This window comes from Pleurodeles waltl, chromosome 4_2, assembly GCF_031143425.1.
Source record: "Pleurodeles waltl isolate 20211129_DDA chromosome 4_2, aPleWal1.hap1.20221129, whole genome shotgun sequence".
Lineage (NCBI taxonomy): Eukaryota > Metazoa > Chordata > Amphibia > Caudata > Salamandridae > Pleurodeles > Pleurodeles waltl.
In genome coordinates, this window is record NC_090443.1 from 867,737,960 (window position 1) to 867,759,401 (window position 21,442).

At 46.5% G+C, this 21,442-nt stretch overlaps 1 protein-coding gene across 4 annotated transcripts in view; it reads left to right on the forward strand.

The window, feature by feature from the left end:
* The window catches only part of CYB5RL (cytochrome b5 reductase like), a 188,875-nt gene that overhangs the window by 60,826 nt on the left and 106,607 nt on the right, over positions 1–21,442 (forward strand). For all 4 annotated transcript variants that reach the window (XM_069232632.1, XM_069232631.1, XM_069232633.1 and 1 more), the window contains one exon: positions 2,496–2,583. In XM_069232632.1, the coding sequence (XP_069088733.1) occupies positions 2,496–2,583 (88 nt within the window). The remainder of the gene's footprint in view (positions 1–2,495; positions 2,584–21,442) is intronic.

Consider the following 21,442-nt stretch of genomic DNA (forward strand, 5'->3'; position numbering starts at 1 on the left):
AGATAGATAATCACCAAGTGTTGCCCAAGTTCACGAAATAAATTCAAAGGAACTAACAATAATAAAACTAGGCATTCCAGAAAGATAATACATAAAATCAATAAGAATATCTGACACAGATATTACACAATGCTCAAAATTTACAATCATTAGTCAATTCAATTTTAACAGAGTCAATAATCTTTGGCTGTACACAGGTCAACCCTACAACTAATCACATCAGGGAAATACATGTGTGGGGAGCAACACGTGGGCAAAATAGAAAAAGTACAAAAGGGACAAAATATAATATGGAAAAAGGTAGTCTTGGACTTCAGAATACTAATTAAGTAAGGCAAAAGTTAAGTAAAAAGTGAAAATGTCAGCATAACAGAAGCTCAGGCACGAGTCTTCTGAAAGGGCAAAATAAAGAGTCACTAAATCTAAAAATGCATTTCAAGGGTAAGGGCAAACGGCAGATAGGCAGGTACCTCTCCAAGGGAAACAGTATTTAGGGAATCTTCACCAGCAAAGCATCAGGATCAGTAACCTCTGCAATCCACAAGGATCTGCTCAGGACTGCCCAGGAAAATGCTGCAGACAGTCTAAAGTTCAAATGTTGATTGATATACCAGTTTACAAGAATTGTTCTGATTTGCTAAAGGTGTCTGTTTATATTACGTTGAAAAGGCATCATCCAATTATAATTCATCACTAGACTTCAGGTTGCAACAGTTCGACAGTTTCCCAAGTATTTCATGGGAAGATCTCCTTTCCGTGTGACTCCAAGCAGGTTTGAAACAAATGCATACAAACTCAGTCCCTGTTCCTGCAATGCAATGTCTCCAAGGACAAATGGGTACATCTCTCTCCATGTTTAAACAATTAACTTATTATAAAAGGACTTTGCTTCTCATGGGAACGAAATGTGAAAGAATACTTAACGTTATAAAAAATAATTCAACACTTTTGCATTAGTGCAAAATGCAAGCTCTATAAACTGCACTTATGCCAACACAAGCATAAATATAAAATGCATTTAACTTGTATGTTTCAGTAAAACACATATACTATGCAAACTTATAAATTCATCATTAATAATATTTCATCAGAATGGATAATACTTACCTCTTTGTTTGTCGCAGACTTCGTATTAAGAGGTATTTTGCTTGCTTGTATGGCCCCTATCTCTGCATAGACCCCTCTCCCCCCCCCCCCCGGCAGACCTACCCCATCATGCTAAGCAGCTTGGTTACACAGTTGATTTTTCTTGCTCAGTATCGGCTTCACTTTCAGGTTCCATAAGCTTGTTTATCATATCCCACCACAGCTGTAAGTCGCATTCCACATTTTCATGTGTACGCACCGCCTTCATTCTTCTTTAATCCACTGGCTGTCATTCCCTCATATCATTTCACCAGGGTACATATGTGATGAGGAGTACTATAAAGTTGTTATGTGCCAAGATTAGTAATGTTCCTTATGCCTGCATTGTTGGATAAAATAATAACTGGTAACATAGCATATGTCTGCTGTATGGACATTTTGGCTCCGTAATGTATCTTTTTCATAGATATGTGGACATCGTATTCATTTGTACTATTTCAGCTTTTCATCGTGTCTACTTTGATCAAATGAGTAACAGTAAGTTGGCCAATAGTAAAACTTCTTGTGCTGAAGGTTACAGCAGCAGTCACTTACAATATATTTGTATTTGTTATTACATTTCATTTTTATTAATGCTAAGTACATTATTATGTTTTGCATGTAGTTTGGTACTGATATTTACTGCTTTAGTGGCAACATAGTATTTGACATCCAGTATCTGTACCCTGGTACATTAGTTCCCTAAAAGACTATGCAAATTTACATAAAATGTCTACCTTTGTGTAGGTGAAAGGCAACATGAGTGTGAATCCCTTTTGTTTGCAATTTGGCTGATTTTTGACAATTCATTTGAATCCTGCATTTGTAGGTAACTGGTCCCTTAAAATTGAACTATTCTCCCATAATATTGCGGGAGACCATATGTTCCCTTGGATGCTTCAGAGTGAGCTCAGTGCATTAAAATCTGAAGGTCATCTCCACATTTCTTAATACCATACTGCGAAATTATATATCATCAATATGTGCCAGTAGTAAAATGTTTTTTAAAGTCATTTAGAACCTTCATCATCCTTGTTAGTGCAAGGTTCCAAATTGTGCTGTTCTAGACCAAGAATCTGGATATGCTGTACATTTCTAATCACATATAGGACACCAAGCGCAACCTTAATCAGACGTGTAGGCCTGGAACAATCATCTGAAGAGATTCAAAGTCAACCATGTGTTCTCCGAGTTCAGTCCCATGTTCTTGTCCTGATATTCAAGTGACTACATCTGTAGGACACCATGATAAGGTATTAAGAAAAAATCAAGGTTCTATTTCTGTCTGATCCTAGAAAAGGACACGTCCTTTATCTGTTGATCCGAATAAGTGAATAAATCACCAATGTTTCCTCTTATTGTACACTTAGAGGGATTGTTAACGACATGGAAATTCATCGAGCATATACTCCAGTTAACCCTGTGAATGCAGAAGAATATTTTGAAGTACTAATTAAGGTAAAAAGCCTTGTTTGTTTGTTTTTTGCAAAATTATTCTGTTGAAATGCCACACTCCTGGAAGTCAGGAAGCAATCCTGAAGTTACACTATTTCCATGAAGTTAAATTATTTCGTTTGTGTGCTACTTAAATTGTTTCTGTAGTGAAAGTACAAGTAATTGCTGAGCCTAGCAGTTGTATTAGCATTTTCTTGGCACAATAGCTCATATAGTTCACTTCATTGGTGGCAGGAATGTGAGCCTATATATCTCATCAGGGTACCTGGATGTGGAGTTAAGAAAAGTAAATATATTCTTATATAAGTATACTTACCTTTATAATATTGAGATCATAATATTCCTATTATGGTATATAATGACAATATTTTTTTCCTTGCTATTCTGACATGGAACCCTCAGTGGCCTCAACACCTTAAGCTTTGGAATGAATTGTATTTGCATTCAGTTAGCTTATCACAAATTCTTGTATGGCCCAAAGTGCTGCATGCTGATGACGCTTAACTCTTTGCTTGATGTTAAGGTTTTCTTAAGTGCCAGGAGTAGGCAACACACTGAAATTAAAGCTTCACTATCCCTTAAATAAACTAAATAATTGGATGAGGTCTGGTACTCAGTTGACGTTGTTGAAAACTGTCCATTTACTCTCACCCAGTTTGTATAAAAGTTAGTTCATATATCATAGAATCATATATGGATGCTGGCCTAGCTTGTCCTTTGAAAGTGCAATCCTAATAGGTTAAAATCACAGGACTTTGTTAGGGCGATATTAAGTTCACCTGTACAAACATCATTCTGTGACCTCCCAAAGTATTAGGCTGCAAGTCTTCAAGTGGAGCTTGGTTATGGTGATGGTGTTAAGTGCAGAAAGGAGCTATGTTTTAGAAGTAATAGAACCCGTATTAGTAGAAAAGTAATATGCTGCTCGGTTCTGAATGTATGGTGGCTACCCAATTTCTTTGGTAGGACAGGAACTCACATTTTAAAAGTACAGTTTTGATTCGTCTTTTGTGATTTTTCTTGTGGCCACACCTTTTCCTGATAATAATGGCTACATGCTTCTCTATAGTTTTAAATAAAGGAGGTCTTTATCAAGAGATCGTAATTGATATTTGTAAAAAATGTTTTTTTGCCTATGAGTGGGATCCTGAACCCTTTTGCAAAAGAATAATATATGCTTTTTTAATATCCAATATTTTATTGATTTTCAAGAACATTTCAGAACAGACGCACACACCATTCTCCAGTGCAGATGTTACGTACAACCAAAACTTGAATGTATGCTCTTTTAATACATTATCTGTCTATAGATTTTTTATCTTCCTGTTTTTAAGTAATAATAGAGCAATAAAGTAGATTTTTTATTGTGTAGGTACTTAAAATCAAACAATAAAATCAGAAGATGTAACAGAGCAAGTACACCAGACTTCATTGTAGAGAATCTGCCTTTTCTGCATGGTCCCTGTATTTTCGCCTTTTGCTGAACCCTATATTTTTGCTGAAGTTATGCTTCTGCACACTTTAATCCTGATAACCAGCGGTAAAGTGTCTGTACTCCCCCTTAAGATATGGTTATGTTGACATATTTCTAATGGTGTATTTAACATATTTATAAGTTCCTAGTATATGGTATGAAATGTAGCCAGGTATTGTTAATATTTATTAAAACTGTTGTTATTAATTATTAAAAATCCAATTTAATCCAAAGAAATATCAAGGAAAAGTACATTTTAGAAAGTTCTTTTTTCGTTGCCTGAAGTTCACAGAGGCTAAATTTGCATTTGCTCTCTCACTTCCCCCAGACAGTAATTGGCATTTAAATAGGCGTGGAAAAGGTGTGCATGCCTCCCAGGAGCAAACAATAGGCTGACCAGAATGGGCAGAAATAATTCCTCTTAACAGCCCTGAATATGCAGGGTTGGGGTCTAAGTATCCTTTTTAACATTAAGGTGTAAAATCCTGCTTGAATGTAAAATCCTGCTTGGCAGTTCTGCTCTGCTCACATAGAACTTTTTGAGGCGCACTTGAAAGGAAGGGAAAAAGGATGCTAAAACAATTCTTGTGTATCTGCTGTTTGGTTTCTGGAAAACCCTACTTTTGTTCTATTAGACTTTTGTCTCTCGATTTTATGTGTAACACTGGGGGGCTCGTCTGAAAGGAAGGTTAACAGTATGCGCTCAGGTTAATTTAGTGAATTTGCGGGATCACCCAGACAAGGGCTGTGTTTATTCCTTGATATGGGTAGTCATCCTTCCCCCTCAAAATACACCCATGAGTTAAAAAGGAAACATTGTTCACAATGGACATCGCTTAATTAAAATATCATGAACGGAGCCCTGGCTGGCTGAGATCTTTAACGCCTGTATTGGTCTTTGGCTCACAATCTTTTTTTTACTTTTGTACCCTTGACTGAGAATGAGCCACTCCTGAGCATGATAAGCCTGGTGAATGAATTTGGAAGGAGAGGGTCTGCCATGCAGTGTCCACCATCTTTATTGATGACTCTGTCAGCACTTAGCGCTGAGTTCCCCCCTTTTGCTTCTTACAGCCAATGCATCGAAGAGTGTATGACTGGACATAACCCCACTTGGGACAGGCAGTGGCACCCCGACGTAGCCCAGCTGTTTTATTCTGGCCAAGGGTGAAGGCAATATTGGATTTGTGTTTTGGGCTGGTGAGAAAGGTAGCAACAGATTCTAAGCAGGTACTGTGAAAGAACTGGCACTACCGTAAAATTGAGGTGGTCCCTAGTGCTTTATCAGTGGATGTGGGTTTGAGCCCAAGGGGCAGAGGACAAAAGGCCTCAACACTGTTTTACTGCTACCATCTGGTTCGTATTTACCTTCATTCTTAAAGCTGTGCCTCCAGCAACATGACCTCTGCAGTTGCTGAACTCGTGAATGAGAGTATTCACTTTTGGTCCCTGTGCATGTTGGTTATTTTGTGAATTTATTCTTGAAAGGGAATCTGATTAAGTAAAGCCTCTTTCCTCATCCTTGTTTATTGTAAAAAAAAATGCTCAAAATAAAGGACAGCCTACAGAGATCAATCCCAAAACAGTGCAGTTTACCCAAGATCATGCAGATTCAAGAGGGGAAGACGTTTCCTACACACTTCTTGTCAGTGTTTTGCTCTCTTTGTTGCCTTTTGTGCTGTGGCTCTTCCTTACCTGTGCTCTGGTGTTGCTGCAGTGAGCGAGATGGGTTTCTTGAGGGTTGTGAGTGGTGCAGTGCATGGGACACAACAAAAGGATTCCAGAATGCCTCATGGCATGCAGAATGTCAAACCTAGGCTGCTCCTTTGAGATTGAGCTGACAGCATAAGTTCCCAAATGCAGTGTAGGCTGGCCTTATAAAAAGCCCTTGCCAAGGGATTGGTTGGAATATCCAAATCCAGTGGCAGCATTTCATCCTGTGAGGTCAGTTGCTGGTTCTTGCATATAAATGGCAACGTATGGAAAGGATGATGCATCATAATGTATTTCATTCCCAGATTTTTCATTGCATGGAACTTCCACTTGTTATTCATTTTTTGTCCTTGATTTAGGTATTTTTCTTCTGTTAATTGTCCTCCTTGGCCTGTTATTTTATGCTTGGTGTATCACAATATTATCATTCTTTTCTCAAGCAGTTGGAATTAATTGTCAATCTTTCCATGGATTTGTTGTTTCTGCTTCCCTCTTTTCTCATTCCTAATGTTTAGGGGACGTTTGTGCCTTACTGTTATCAGCAGTGCTATCTACATCAACAATAGTTTGATTGCCAAAGGAGGTTTATAATTTTGTAGATCCTTCCTTCTCACTGTAACTGTATAAAGGAGACACCTGACACCTTTTCAGGTATATTGTTCTGTGGTGGATGGCACTGTGGCTACTGGGAGGAGGTGCCCTTTTCTCAGAAGTTCTGAAAGAGCTTGCTGCAGACCATCTTCGCATTAGGTCCTTGAAAGGTCCCCATGATGAAGTGGAGCTAATCATCGGTCAATACGTTTTTCTTCATCAAGACTTTGTACACAGAATTGTTAGCGTAATTCTTGCTTTAAGTAGCCATGAAGGATGTGAAGGGAAATGGAGAGAGCTCTGTATTTGTAGCCCAAATGGAACAAGACTTGATGCTATGATTAAACACCAGACTCTGCAAAGAAGAGATAACACGGTGAGGAAGTCATTACAGGGGATGGTTTCCTCTAAAAACTGTGTAGTAAATAGTATTTTGTAACTTGATGCCAGGGTAAAACCACTAGACAACCTGAGCAGAGGTGCCAATCTGCAGCTATTAGGTCTTCCTCCATTGAGTCCTTCTGAGGACGGGGCAGTTATATTTGATACCAAGCTTGATGAACTACTACAGGTGGGGGAGGTATCAACCCAAAACCTGATTAGCAAAGCTCACCTCATATCTTCCTGTAGCAAGCGTCAAAATCCAGACTTGGAGGTAAAGTGATGGTATCTTTGTGTTCATGTGCATGACATAATCCTGCAATTATTTTGTATCTTAAGAACAAAATGATGCTAGAAGGAAGCCGCCTTCTTCTTATCCCCAAACTCTATTTTCATATCTTATTCCGGGAATGAGCCCAATTAGAAGTTAAAAGTGCCTTCAGTAGCAGAGCATTACAAGACTTTGTTGGTTTGTAGTTAGTTGATTAATAGTGGGACAGAGCCTAGGTACTCCAGAGAATTGTTGGATAACTTTAAAGGTGACTTTGTTTTTGTTTTCCTGTGATAGTGTACTTAGGTATGAGGTTGGAAGTGCAATGCTGGGGATTATGATATATAAATTCTAGGGTGGGCTATTCATGCTGCTTCATTGGAGAAGGGACTTGACGAGTTGTAATTTGTAATTGTATTTAGGGAAAATAGTGAATGAGTTGGAGAATGTAGTGTACTTTATCACTGACATTGTTTACCAGTTTTGTGTTTCCTGTGGCTACCTCTCTCGCTTCCCTTTCTGTGCCCTTGGTGAAACTCAGAAACTGTTTGACTGTGTTAGTTTGCTTATACAACAATAAAATGGAGTTTTGGAACTATGGGGATGTGTATTTGTGTAGATGGGCATTATTTTCTTCTGTATCATCCAGTGCTTGGCACCTATGTTGTATTCAATAGTCAGTCCAAATAATATGTAAATAAAAAATCATTAAATACCAAAACTATAAGTACATTGAAATAGTCCATAGATAGATTTACAAGCTCTCAACTTTATCTCTCAAAGAATTATGAAGTATCTCTTCAAAACTGACAGCTACAAATGGATTTCATTGTTGGGAGATACCAAGCCTAACACTACCGCATCACATCTTGTGCATATTGGTTACTCTCTAAAAGTTGGTATTAATTATGTCTTGTGAAAGCTTTTCAAGTAGGATAATAGATCAAATATATAGAAACATCTTGGCAGTGATAACCGCATCAAAATGTAGTCTGCCATCCTTTCCATGAAACTCAAAACTAATTTATGCTTAACAGTAAACCTAAATTGGTACAGAACCTTACCGGTTAAGGATGCATCAAATATGCTGTGGGTTAAGGGCCATTTGTATGAAAACAGTGGCTTGCGAATCATAAATAGCGATTTTTAAGAAATCGCAATTTCTGAGTCGCAATTGGCCATGTAACAATATTGCGATTCTTAAAAATCGCTATTTGTGATTTGCGAGGCCCATTTACCAAATCGCAATTTGCATTTTCGCAAATTGCGATTTTTTTGTGATTCGGTAAAAAATCACAAATTGCGAGAAAGTTCGAGAAAGCACACGTGGTGGAGCCTGATGACATCACCAGCAGGAAATTAGTCATCCCAGGCAGTTTCAGGTGCCACATCCAAACCAGCATCCTGAGAGAGAGCAGCCCAGCTACACAGAGCAGCACTCAGAAGGAGCCAGCAAACCTGAGCAAGGATGGATACCCCAGGCCAAGCACAGGAGAAGGGTGAAAGAAAGCGCAAGCTGAAATTCAGCGAGCAGGAGCTTGAGGTGCTGACTGAGGAGGTGGTCAGGAGCCATGACCGCCTTTTTGGAAAAAGCTCACTCCAGGTGCCTGAGAGTGAGAAGAGGAGACTATGGGCGGACATACAGTCAAAAATCTGCGCAATTGGAGTGTCACAGCGCTCCATTGAAGAGATCAAGAAGAGTTGGTATGACCTGCGGTCCCGTGCGAAGGAGAGGGTGGCAAGGAGACTTGCGGAGGCCAGGGGCACAGGAGGCGGTCCACCCACAGAGGCACCATCCACACCATTGGAGGACCTAGTCGAGTCCACACTCCTCCCTGAAGCTGTGACTGGGGTCACAGAGATCGACACCTCCGGCACACCAAGTACCAGCCAAGGTAAGTGCAATATTGATTTGTAACCCCATATGTGTATGCACAAAAGCCCCTTAGGAATTAGCAAGTAATGTTATACAGTGTGAGAAGTAGTCCTGTCCACATCTTAGAAGCAGCACAACAATGCAGTCCACAACCCAGAACTGAAAGTAGCACATACAATGTATTTAAGTAGAGTGACACCCAGAGGAACACAACACACACAACACAGTGTAGAGAAGTACCTGTACCTTTATTACCATTGTCTGACAGTAAATGTAACATACATAACTGACATGCTGCATATTGTTGTTGCAGGTGGGCCAGGCCCAGCAGCCACAGCATCAGCACGGGTAGGCGAGACAGACACCCATCTGGCCTCCGATTCAAACACCAGTGGGTCCCTCAACATTGCGACTGTCCGACGCAGGCCCAGGGCACTGCCAGAGCTCAGCAACGACTCAGATGAGCAGCAGGAAGGGCCAAGTACCCCATCAGCAACAGGCAGGCGCAGCCAGATGCAGCGGGTCAGGTGTCATCAGAACACAGCACCACGCAGGATGGCGACAGATTCCTGGGCACAGCAGCATGAGGCAGGTGAGGGTCCCTCCTTATTTGGTGGCCTGGAAGCTGCTATGTTGCAGCAGCAGCGTCTACAAAATAAACGGATCCTCGGATTAGATAAGAACTTGCGCAAACATAACCGCAACATGATGGGCCTGCATCGCCAACTTGACTCCCTCAATAACGACATTGTACAGCTGCGTGAGGGACAGGTGCAGGCATCACAGGACACCAGGGACCTCACAAGTGCTGTCCGTGAACTCAGCCAGGAGCTGCGCCATGAGAGGGTGAGCCAGCGCAGACAGGAGTGCAGATTTCAGATGTTTGGCAGCTTCTGTCGTTCCTCTAAGAGGGTGGCAAATTCAACAGCACTGATTGCCCATCGTGCAGTGGCTGCGCAAGTGGAGGCAGCACACAGCAGCAGGGATGTTGTGAATGGACTTGTGCAGATCACCAATGTGATCGAACACATTATGGGACCAAGGTCTGCCACTCCGAGTGAGCTTGCACTGGGGGACACTGAGGACAGTTCCAGCCTCAGCAGTGTTGCTGTACCAGCAGCGGACACCAGACGGCGCAGTGCCAGGCACAACACTGCCACTGAGGGTGACAATAGAGGTGCCAGTGATGTAACTGGGCACCCGAGTGGTGTGCGTGGGTGCAAAAAATGACTCTAGCTGCCAGTGGACTTCTGTTGACACTATGAAGTAATAATGCATTACTCTGGTCCTTCATTGTTTTGAGTTTCTCACATAACCTGTTTTTTGTTATTACTCACACGTACATTACCTGACTTAAGGTAATAAATTTATTTCACTACAGGTACAGTTGTCAGAGGATTTGTGTCATTTATACTCACGTCTGAAATGGTTGTGTGTGATGTCGGCACGCCTTTGCCTTCCCTCTGCTGCACTGGTCCTGTCTGCTGCCTGTAGGGGTGGTATGGGATCATCATCCTCATCAGGTTCAGTATCACATATTTGTACAGGTATGCCCCTGGTGGTAGCTATATTGTGCAAGATTGCACAAGTAGCCACTATTCTACATGTCGTCTCTGGGCTGTACTGTAGTGCCCCTACACTTTTGTGGAGGCACCGGAAGCGACTCTTCAGCAGTCCAAATGTGCGCTCCACCAAATTGCGGGTTGCCCTGTGTGCTGCATTGTATCTCCGTTCAGCTGGTGTTGCAGGATTGAGGTAGGGCGTCATCATGTAGGTGCTCACTGCGTAAGCACTGTCTCCTGGAAGGGACAGAGGGTATGATGAGTAACTGAGCCATCTGACATCAGCACGCCATCAATGCGCCAGTGTACAGAGTGACAATACCTAGTAGATATCCTTCACCAAACTCCCCAGCTAGCAGTCGTGTGTGAATCCCACTGTGGCGAAAGATGTACGAATCATGTGTGCTCCCTGGGTACCTGGCCACGAGATCAGTAATGATGTAGGAGGCATTGCATATCACCTGTATATTCATGGAATGTTGGTATTTCCTGTTGCGGTACACATACTCTGTGGCTGATGGTGGACAGATTGCCACATGTGTCCCGTCTATGGCACGTAGGACGTGGGGGAACTGTGCTATCTGGTAAAAATCTATTTTGGTCTGCTGTAATTCCTGTGGGGTGTGGGGGAATCTGATGTACTGTTGTAGTTTGCTCAGCATGGCGTTGATAAATGCATTGACAAATCTGGAGAGGGTACTCTCTGAGACCCCTCCAGCTGCTGCTATGACCCCTTGATAGCTCCCTGAGGCAAGTAGGTGGAGGGAGCATAATACCTGCACATGGGTGGGTATGCTGTGAGTCCTTAGTGTTCTGCGCTGCAGTATGGGTTGTAGCTCAGCTATCAGATCAAGTATCATGGCTGAGTTCAACCTATACCTCTCATATATTTCCTCCTCTGTCAGGTTAAAAAGTGTAATGAGCACTCTAAAAATGCGCTCCTGTCTCCTCCTCCCTCTCCTCAAACCTGCTAAGATCCTCATCCTCATCGCCATGACGTAGAGTGCAGCCATTGTTGAAAAGAGTCTGAGGCATTCTGGGCCTCTTTATATAGGTTGCACCTGGTTACCACCTGGTTTCAGTTCATGGTATTTTGCATGTGCAAAATGCCATTCTGCGAAAAATCACAATTTGCGATTTTTTGATGCATCGATTTGCGACTCGCAATTTGCGACTCGCAGTTTCCTACTGGAGATACCGAATCGCAAATTGCGAGTCGCAAAACCAGGTAGCAACGCAAAAAAACGCAAATTTTGCGATTTCTTATTTTTGGTCTGCGAATGCCTTTCATGCATCGCAGACCACTTTTTTTCACTCGCAAACGGCCGATTTTTGCGATTCGCTCCCTTTGCGAGTGCAAAAAAGTTTCATACATCTGGCCCTAAGTTCCTTAGAGAAGGAGCCAACATTTAGCACTATTATGGAAGATTCCACGACTAGATAGTTGTTCTCCAAATGATGTCATAGCTGGACCTCTGCATCTTACATTCACCAACATTGGTGCTTTCATGCTGCTAGACCTCTGACAAACGAGGTTTGGCAGCAATATCTTTAAATACTAATGAACAAGGTGAATTCCATGAGGTCGCCTCAGACTAAATAGGCCTCCCCTAATGAATGTGCAATCTGTTTTGATTCTGAGGTTGAACATCTGTTTTAGAATAAAAACAGTCTGACATACATTTGGAACAAAGTTCCAGTCTCAGGCAGGGCATCGCAATAAAACTGCTTAAAATGAGAACATTTAATTTCCTATGTTGAATTTGATGCTATATCAAACATGAAATAAGGATGGAGGAAGTTTAGTTGCTACCACATGTAGAAGTGATACTGCTAGTGGTGAAGGAAGCTTCTCTCTAATTTAGGCAGGCCATGTGTAAACCAGAGGAACTAGAGTAGATGTCTACAGCCCGGGGGAGGGGGCTCCATGCCACCTATCTGGGATCGACACTCAGACCACAAACCCCTTGAAATAGCAATTTTGTTGGAGACGCATACAGAGTCCCATTCCCGCCTGGAAACTTCAGCCAGTATGGCAGGAAGACCTAATCATAGGAGACACTTTGCACAATGCAGCCGTAGATGATTTCCATACGAAAAAGGGTATGGCCTTGTGCCCCTTAGAGGAATAGGAGGGATTCAAGTAGTGATCAGTGTGGTTTGTCTCCAGGCCACAAAGGGTGCCCAAGGCGTGCTTCAAGTGAAGCTAAAAACCCTAGAGGCATCCCTTCTGTCCCTCAAGGTGGCAGCCATAGGTGATCCCTCAGTAGAGCCGAGATTGCAGGACATGTACAAAAATCAGGTATGCGGCAGGTACGATGACTGGGAGCCATTGGGACCTGGCAGAAGGGGCAATCCGGATGACCACTGAGCCCCTGAGAACCACAAGGGAGCACTGGACCTGCTCTCGCTGTGCACAAGTGAGCTGGGAACAACCAAGAGACTCCTGGTGACCATGTGGGGCACTGGGAAGAAAAGCTGGGGTACACTGACTTACACCTGTCAAGCTAGAACTGAATTCTAGCTGGGGAAACCACTGTGTGCTCACAGTGGATGGTCTTATTTCCAAAACTCCCTTCCGCTCTGCCCAGGTTATGAATAGATGCCTGAAACCCGAGCCTATGTGCTTTGTTGTGGGGGACTAGTAATTAGAACTCTGCCTTTCGAAGAGGAGATGCAAACTGCTTGTGTAGCTGGAGAGGCCCCCTATGACTGGTGATGGAGGACTGCGAGGGTCGCTCTAGCTAAAGATGACTGGTGAGCTGCCTGATGGCCGCAGCAGTGTGTTCAGAGATAAGGACCCTAATGCTACCTGTGGCCTTTCTCTGAGATAAGGTGGCGGAGATCCTGGGGGCCGCCACTCGCCTCATAAACTCACGTGAGCCAAGGGGCCTATATTTGCAGTGAAGAGACAGGGCAGAGGAGGAGGGCTGTCCGACAGGAACTGCCATGTGGATGACTATATCTCACCAATGTGACCTTTTGGACATTCTGGGCCTCATTACAACCCTGGCGGTCATGAGACCGTCAGGGCCCCGGTGGGCGGACCACCGCCAAAGCAGCTTTCCAGCATCCACATTACATGCAAAGGCTGGCGGAAAGGGGGTTCTGGGGGCCCCATGGGTGCCCCTACAGGGGCCCCTATAGACAGCCCCAAAAGCGCGACGGATGCTGCTGCACCCGCCAAACCGCCACATTGCCGCCGGCTTGTAATCAAGCCGGCGTCAATGTTAAGGCCCTGTTTCCCCCCGCCGGCTCTGCGGTGAACTTGTAATAGGGCTGGCGGTGTTCTGGCATCTGTCGCCAGCCAAAATCGTAATGTGGGCCTCTATGTTGGCGAGTGAGTCTTTTGGATAAAGGAGGGGCCTGTCAGACCTCTAGGGACAAGAGACACATGGACTTTTAGCAAGTGGGGAGATGCCTTGGTTCACGCTTAACTCCATTGTGGCGCTGTTGTTGGACTTTCTACCTAAGCCGCTACCCAAGTGACTACTACCTCACACATATGGATTGATGTCACCAAACACTTGCTAGACTTAAGGAAACCTCGAGTTGAACAATCTCATGTCCACACCGATACACCTGTTCCCAGGCGAATACATCCGGAGGGACTGGGGAAGCAGACAGCATGGCATCCCCCATGCAGCTACAGTCTGATAAAATTGGCGGCCACTGCGGACTGCCCTCCAGCAGGATATAAGTGCAGTCTCAGTGGGGCTCGGGTTTCTGAGAGTCGAACTCCACAAATTGGCAGAGAGAGTACGACAGGCCGAAGTTGGGATTGAAGAATTGCGCCAGGAACAGAAGGACCTCACTGTCAGGGGGACCAGATCCTCGGGGTCTGCGCACGTTCCCAACATGTCCACCACTGAACAGCTCCAAGACTCTGATAGATGAATCACAGAGACTGAGAGAGTTCAAGAGGGGAAAAGGGGAATTAGGATGGGAACAGCTGGGAAGGAGACCTGTAGGGAGTAAAAGGTTAAACACACACAATATCAAGAATATATCACATTAAACATTTCCTAGACTATGATTCTAAGCATTGTCAGACTGTAACCAAAGATAACTTAAGCATGGACTAAATGACTAGGTCTCAAGACGATTGGTTACCTGGGAAGAAATTAAGAAGGATTAAAACAACATCTCAAATGAATCCCTTAATGAAATGTTACACATTTACTTAGAAACATAAGAACCCTCTAGAATGATGTTTTCAAGATCACACATAGGTGGTCATTATGACCCTGGCGGTATTATAACCGCAGGGCCAAAACGACGGGAGCACCGCCAAAAGGCTGGCGGTGCCGCACGGCGTATTTTGACCGTGGCGGTAGCGCCGCGGTCGCACCGCCGGGGCCGGCGGTTTACAGCCACAATGGCCCCGGCGGTTGTAATCCGCCAGGGCAGCGCTGCTTGCAGCGCTGCCCAGGGGATTACGAGTCCCCGACCGCCAGCCTTTTTCTGGACCGCCAGGAAAAGGCTGGCGGTACGGGGAGTCGTGGGGCCCCTGGGGACCCCTGCACTACCCATGCCACTGGCATGGGCAGTGCAGGGGCCCCCTAACAGGGCCCCGGCCTGCTTTTTACTGTCTGCTTAGCAGACAGTGAAAAGCGCGACGGGTGCAACTGCACCCGTCGCACGGCCGCAACTGCACCCGTCGCACGGCCGCAACACCGCCGGCTCCATTAGGAGCCGGCTCCTATGTTGCGGCCTCATTCCTGCTGGGCCGGCGGGCACAAACTTGGTTTGCGCCCGCCGGCCCAGCGGGAATGTCGTAATGGGGGCTGCGGGAGTGCGGCTGCATTGGCGCCCGCACGGCGGTTAATGACCCCCATAGTCTTTTGCATGAGAACAAGGAAATAACCTGAACGTTTTTTCTGGAAGCACCATAGGAATTGTATTAAGGGCCTTATTATGAACACATAATGTAACATCTAGAATTCTAACATTTATGGCCAGATGTACCAAAGTGTTTGCGAGTCGCAAACGGCGAAAAACGCCGTTTGCGAGGCGCAAAAGCCTCACCGGTATTCAGAAATGCATTTTGCGAGTCGGATCCGACTCACAAAATGCATATCCGACTCGCAAATAGGAAGGGGTGTTCCCTTCCTATTTGCAACTCGCAATGCAATTCAATTCCATTTGCGACCGCGAAAGCGGTCGCAAATGGAATCGCAGTTACCATCCACTTGAAGTGGATGGTAACCCAGTCGCAAACGGGAAGGGGTCCCCATGGGACCCCTTCCCCTTTGTGACTGGACAAATAAATATTTTTTCAGAGCAGGCAGTGGTCCAATGGACCACTACCTGCCCTGAAAAAATCTGAAACTAAAGGTTTCGTTTTTTTTTTCAAAGTGCAGCTCGTTTTCCTTTAAGGAAAACGGGCTGCACTTAGAAAAAAAGAAATGCTTTATTAAAAAGCAGTCACGGACATGGTGGTCTGCTGACTCCAGCAGGCCACCATCCCCGTGAGTGCCCCTACTTGCAATGGGGTTGCAAACTGCGACCCACCTCATTAATATTAATGAGGTGGGTCTTTGCGACCCCATTGCGAGTTGCAGAAGGTGTCTGAGACACCTTTCTGGATATCAAATTGCGACTTGCAATTTGCGAGTCGCAGGGACTCGCAAATTGCAAGCCGCAATTTGGATTTTTGGTACATCTGGCCCTTAGTTCCTTTTTAAAATGCAGAAACATGAATAGCGCACATTGCTGATCTCAACAAGAATATGCAAATGCCATGAAATGATCGCGCACACTGCAAGCGATCCGAAAACATCCAGTTTTAAATGCAGGAAATTAATCGAGCGTCTCGCCGACTCGAATGCCACAATGTAAATGCCAAGAAATGGTAGCGCACAATGAATATCATGAGTTAAGCACAAGAAACAAATCGTGCGTCTTGCCGATTCGAAAGCCACCATGTAAATGGCAAGAAATGGTAGCGCACAATGAATGTCATGAGTTAAGCACAAGAAATGAATCACATGTCTTGCCGATTCAAAAGCCAACATGCAAATGTCAGAAAAACCAAGCGCAACATTCAAACGCAAGGTAAAATCTTTTATCATGCAAATTAGGCCCAGGAACTCGAAAGCCTTCGAGAACGGGATCGGAGGCCCAGCCCGACCTCCGTCTTACCGCCCTGATCAAGGATCACCAGCACAATGAAGGGTAAGGCCTGGAAGATCAAAGTAGGCCTCCGGAACAGGAGCTCAGGAAGTTGCTGCTGCTCTGCACCAGGACCTCTGAATAGTGAGCACCTGGAGCAGGGCTGGCTCCCTTATATAGAGTCTTGGCCCAGCCCACAACCACACCCAGTCATGCTGCAGAGAAAGCTTCTAGAAGGCCCTAGAAAGGGACCACACGCTGTTACACTCTGAAAGCCTGCAGCAATACATTGCAAACGAACAGTATTTCTAAGCACCGTGAATATAAGTCTTCAGGATTGAATTCTGCAATGCAAAAGGTTAAACAACAGCATATCTGTATAATGCATGAATTACGTTATCTTGTAAGTGCTGGGTTTTTGCATTCCAGTCGTTCGTAGAGGTTTATCAGGTCTTGACAGTCTGTACGCTGCGAGTCTATTTGAGCTAGAATATCTTTTAGCTCCTCCTTGAGTCCCTTGTAAAACAAGGCCGCTTGCTTTTCTTCAGGCCAGGATGTCTTGGCTACTAGCCGATTGAAGTTAGCTAAATATGACACTAGATCCTGGTTACCTTGTCGCAAGTCTAATAATTCACGATCTGCCGACAATGTCACAGTTCTACTATCAAATACTCTTTCAAACTTACGAACAAAATTTTTCCAATTGTAAAGCAGGGGACTGTCTTTACGCACAAGAGGAATAGCCCAGGTAGCTGCATCCCCAGGTATGATAACAAGAAAGCTACTCTGGATTGGGCATCAGGGAAAGTGTGTGGTCGGCAGGTAAAATGTAATTCCACTTGAACCAGGAAAGATTGCGCTTTCAAGGGGTCGCCTGAGAAACGTTCTGGAGGAGCTAGGGGAATGGCCGAAGGAACGTTGAGGGAAATGTTTGTAGGATTACCTCCAGAAACCTGAAAAGAAGGACCAGGCCAAGACACACCCATGGGATTTTGATCCTTCTTCTCTACCTTTTCCTGTAACTGACTCACTCTCTCAGCTAGGCTAGCTGCTATATCTTTCGATGACATTACCTCTGCTTGGAGCTGTGATAGCCTTAACTAGCTCATCCAAAGTGGCCATGCTGAGAACACACACAAAACCAGGAGGATATTTAATTTCTGGGCTCACTATTCTGTCAGAGAGACCAGATCCTCGGGGTCTGTGCACGTTCCCAACATGTCCACCACTGGACAGCTCCAAGACTCTGATAAATGAATCACAGAGACTGAGAGAGTTCAAGAGGGGAAAAGGGGAATTAGGATGGGAACAGCTGGGAAGGAGACCTGTAGGGAGTAAAAGGTTAAACACACACAATATCAAGATTATATCACATTAAACATTTCCTAGACTATGATTCTAAGCATTGTCAGACTGTAACCAAAGATAACGTAAGCATGGACTAAATGACTAGGTCTCAAGACGATTGGTTACCTGGGAAGAAATTAAGAATGATTAAAACAACATCTCAAATGAATCCCTTAATGAAATGTTACACATTTACTTAGAAACATAAGAACCCTCTAGAATGATGTTTTCAAGATCACACATAGGTGGTCATTACAACCCTGGCGGTCGGTGTTAAAGTGGCGGTAAAACCGCAAACAGGCCGGTGGAAAACAAAATGGAATCACGACCATGGCGGAAACCGCCCACAAAGACAGCCACTTTAACACTCAGACCGCCACGGCGGTACAAACAAACAGCTTGGCGGTCACCGCCAACAGACAGGCGGAGGACAATGTACCGCCCACAGTATCACAATCTACCAATCCGCCACCTTTTCTGGGGCAGATTCACCTCGGACAAAAACACGGCAGAAACAGGACTTCGAAGGGAAAACGCTTACCTCTGCACACCCCACGAGGAATCCGGACGCCATGGAACCCGAGCTCCAGATACTGCCAGCCCTTATCTTCTTGCTCCTCTACCAGGAGCACGAACGCCGGCGGCGAAGACAACGGTGAGTACTGCACCTACGACACAGGGGAGGGAAAAAACAGGGACAAACACACGCAATAAGCAACACCCCCACCCCCACCCTCACCCTCGACAACACACACACTAATACAGCATAATACATTACAGTTACACCCCGCAACCCCTGCTGAAGATTGCAAAGACCAAAGAAAATGAGTGTAACCATTGTAATATATTAAAATCCAGTACGCAAAAATATATATATACACTATAAACAAAATGTACACCAAGAATAGTAGTCCAGGTAGTGCTACATTGAAGTCCGTGGAACACTGGGCCCACACAGTATGGGTGAGGCTCACACTCAATCCCCGAACATGACGGAGAGAACACTGCAGTGGCATCAGATAGCAATAAAACAGGCACCTCAGGGGGAAGGGGAAGGGAGGGCACCTCAGCCGGTTGAGTGTACAACACCAAATCCACGAGGGGGCCACATGCCCACTGTGCAATCCTGGGGAGTGCAAAGCCACAGTCTCTCAAGTCTCTACAGTGGGTGGTTTGCCCACTGTTCAATCCTGGGGAGTGCAAATCCACAGTCTCTCAAGTCTCTACAGTGGGTGGTTTGCCCACTGTTCCATCCTGGGGAGAGCAAAGCCACAGTCTCTCAAGTCTCTACAGTGGGTGGTTTGCCCACTGTTCCATCCTGGGGAGAGCAAAGCCACAGTCTCTCAAGTCTCTACAGTGGGTGGGTTGCCCACTGTTCTATCCTGGGGAGTGCAAAGCCACAGTCTCTCAAGTCTCTACAGTGGGTGGTTTGCCCACTGTTCAATCCTGGGGAGTGCAAAGCAAGTCTCTCAAGTGGATGCCTTTCTCCACTGGTTCTGGAGGGGGCTTTGTGCCCAGAGTGCTTCATCCTGCCAAGGACAGAGGTAGTGGATTTGATACTCCACTGGTTCTGGAGGGGGCTTGGTGCCCAGAGTGCTTCATCCTGCCAAGGACAGAGGTAGTGGATGCCTTTCTCCACTGGTTCTGGAGGGGGCTTTGTGCCCAGAGTGCTTCATCCTGCCAAGGACAGAGGTAGTGGATGTGATACTCCACTGGTTCTGGAGGGCGCTTGGTGCCCAGAGTGCTTCATCCTGCTTGTGACAGACTCAGTAGCGTCAGTGCCCTTGGCGCTCATGGGCCAGCGGTGCTTGTTGCGGCGGTGCCCTGTTCAGCGGTGCTTGTGGCGGCGGTGCCCTGTTCCGCGGTGCTTGTGGCGGCGGTGCCCTGTTCAGCGGTGCTTGTGGCGGCGGTGCCCTGTTCAGCGGTGCTTGTGGCGGCGGGGTCCTTTTCAGTGACTCAGCTGCTGGCGGTCCTGTCTGGCCCAGCGGGGCTGGTGCTGGCGGTCCTGTGTGGCCCAGCGGGGCTGGTGCTGGCGGTGGCCTCCTGGGCAGCGGGGATGATGGCGGTCGCCTCCTGGGCAGCTGGGCTGGTGCTGGCGGTGGCCTTCTGGGCAGCAGGGCTGGTGGCGGTGGCCTCCTGGGCAGCGGGGATGATGGCAGTGGCCTCTTGGGCAGCAGGGCTGGTGGCGGTCGCCTCCTGGGCCGCAGGGCTGGTGGCGGTCGCCTCCTGGGCAGCGGGGATGGTGGCGGTCGCCTCCTGGGCAGCTGGCCTGGTGCTGGCGGTCGCCTCCTGGGCAGCAGGGCTGGTGGCGGTCGCCTCCTGGGCAGCAGGTATGATGCCGGTGGCCTCCTGGGCAGCAGGGCTGGTGGCGGTGGCCTCCTGGGCAGCTGGGCTCGTGGCGGTGGCCTCCTGGGCAGCTGGGCTGGTGGCGGTGGCCTCCTGGGCAGCACGGCTGGTGGCGGTGGCCTCCCGGGCAGCAGGGCTGGTGGCGGTCGCCTCCTGGGCAGCGGGGATGATGGTGGTCGCCTCCTGGGCAGCTGGCCTGGTGCTGGCCTCCTGGGCAGCAGGGCTGGTGGCGGTGGCCTCCTGGGCAGCGGGAATGATGGCGGTCTTCTCCACCGTGCTGCTCTTCCCAGGCTTGCTGACTTTCTTGTGGCCCTTCCCCACCTTGGAAGGTGTCGCAGCTGACTCCACACTCCCACCTGTACCCCTGGGAGCGGCTTTGGTGGCTGGAGTCTTCCCCTCTCCCACCGGGCACTGGCCAACCTTTGATGCTTGACAGGTGGGGGACTGTCCATGCTGTGGCTCCGTGCCACACTCGCTGCCCTGGTGGCCGGTGCACTCCAGATTCCGGTGACTACAGGCACCACTGGTCCCGGAGATGTTGTGGCTGAGGTGCTAGGTTGGGACCTGGAGAGTTGGGCCCTAGGAGACGGACGGGGTGGAGGAGGTGAGGAAAAGAGGTCAAGGTTAGACAGGAAACTTTTTGGGGAAAACTGGGACGGGTAGCTGGAGGGGATCTGGGAGTGGAGGAAGAGGTTGTGGTTGTAGGAGGTGTTCGTTTGGTGACTTTGGGTGAAGGTGCATGCGCTGGAGGCTATCGTGAGGTGGATGGTTGTTGGGTGGGTGTGTGCCTGCGTTTGTGTATCTTGGGAGGTGGCGTCACAGACACACTGGGAGAGGACACAGGGGACGTGTGAATGGCAGTGGGGGTGGTGACTGCACGTGAGCGGGGTGTGGTGGTGTGTGTGCTGGTGATGGAAGTAGTGGCTTTTGATGTAGTGCATGCAGGTGTGAGTGTAGACGAGACTGGGAGGGAGGAGGGAGACGAGGAGGACACAGTGGAGGCAGTGGATGTTGGTGTCTCTGCATGTGTGTGATGCTTGTGTGAGTGCCTGTGGGATGTGTGGTGCTTATGTTTGCCAGAGCTTCCCTTGTGTGTTGATGTGTGTGCATGCTGGTCTGAAGGTGTGCTTGGGATAGGCTGAGGTACAGGGGTGTGGGTCGGGGTGTAGGAAGTCCGAGGGGGGAGG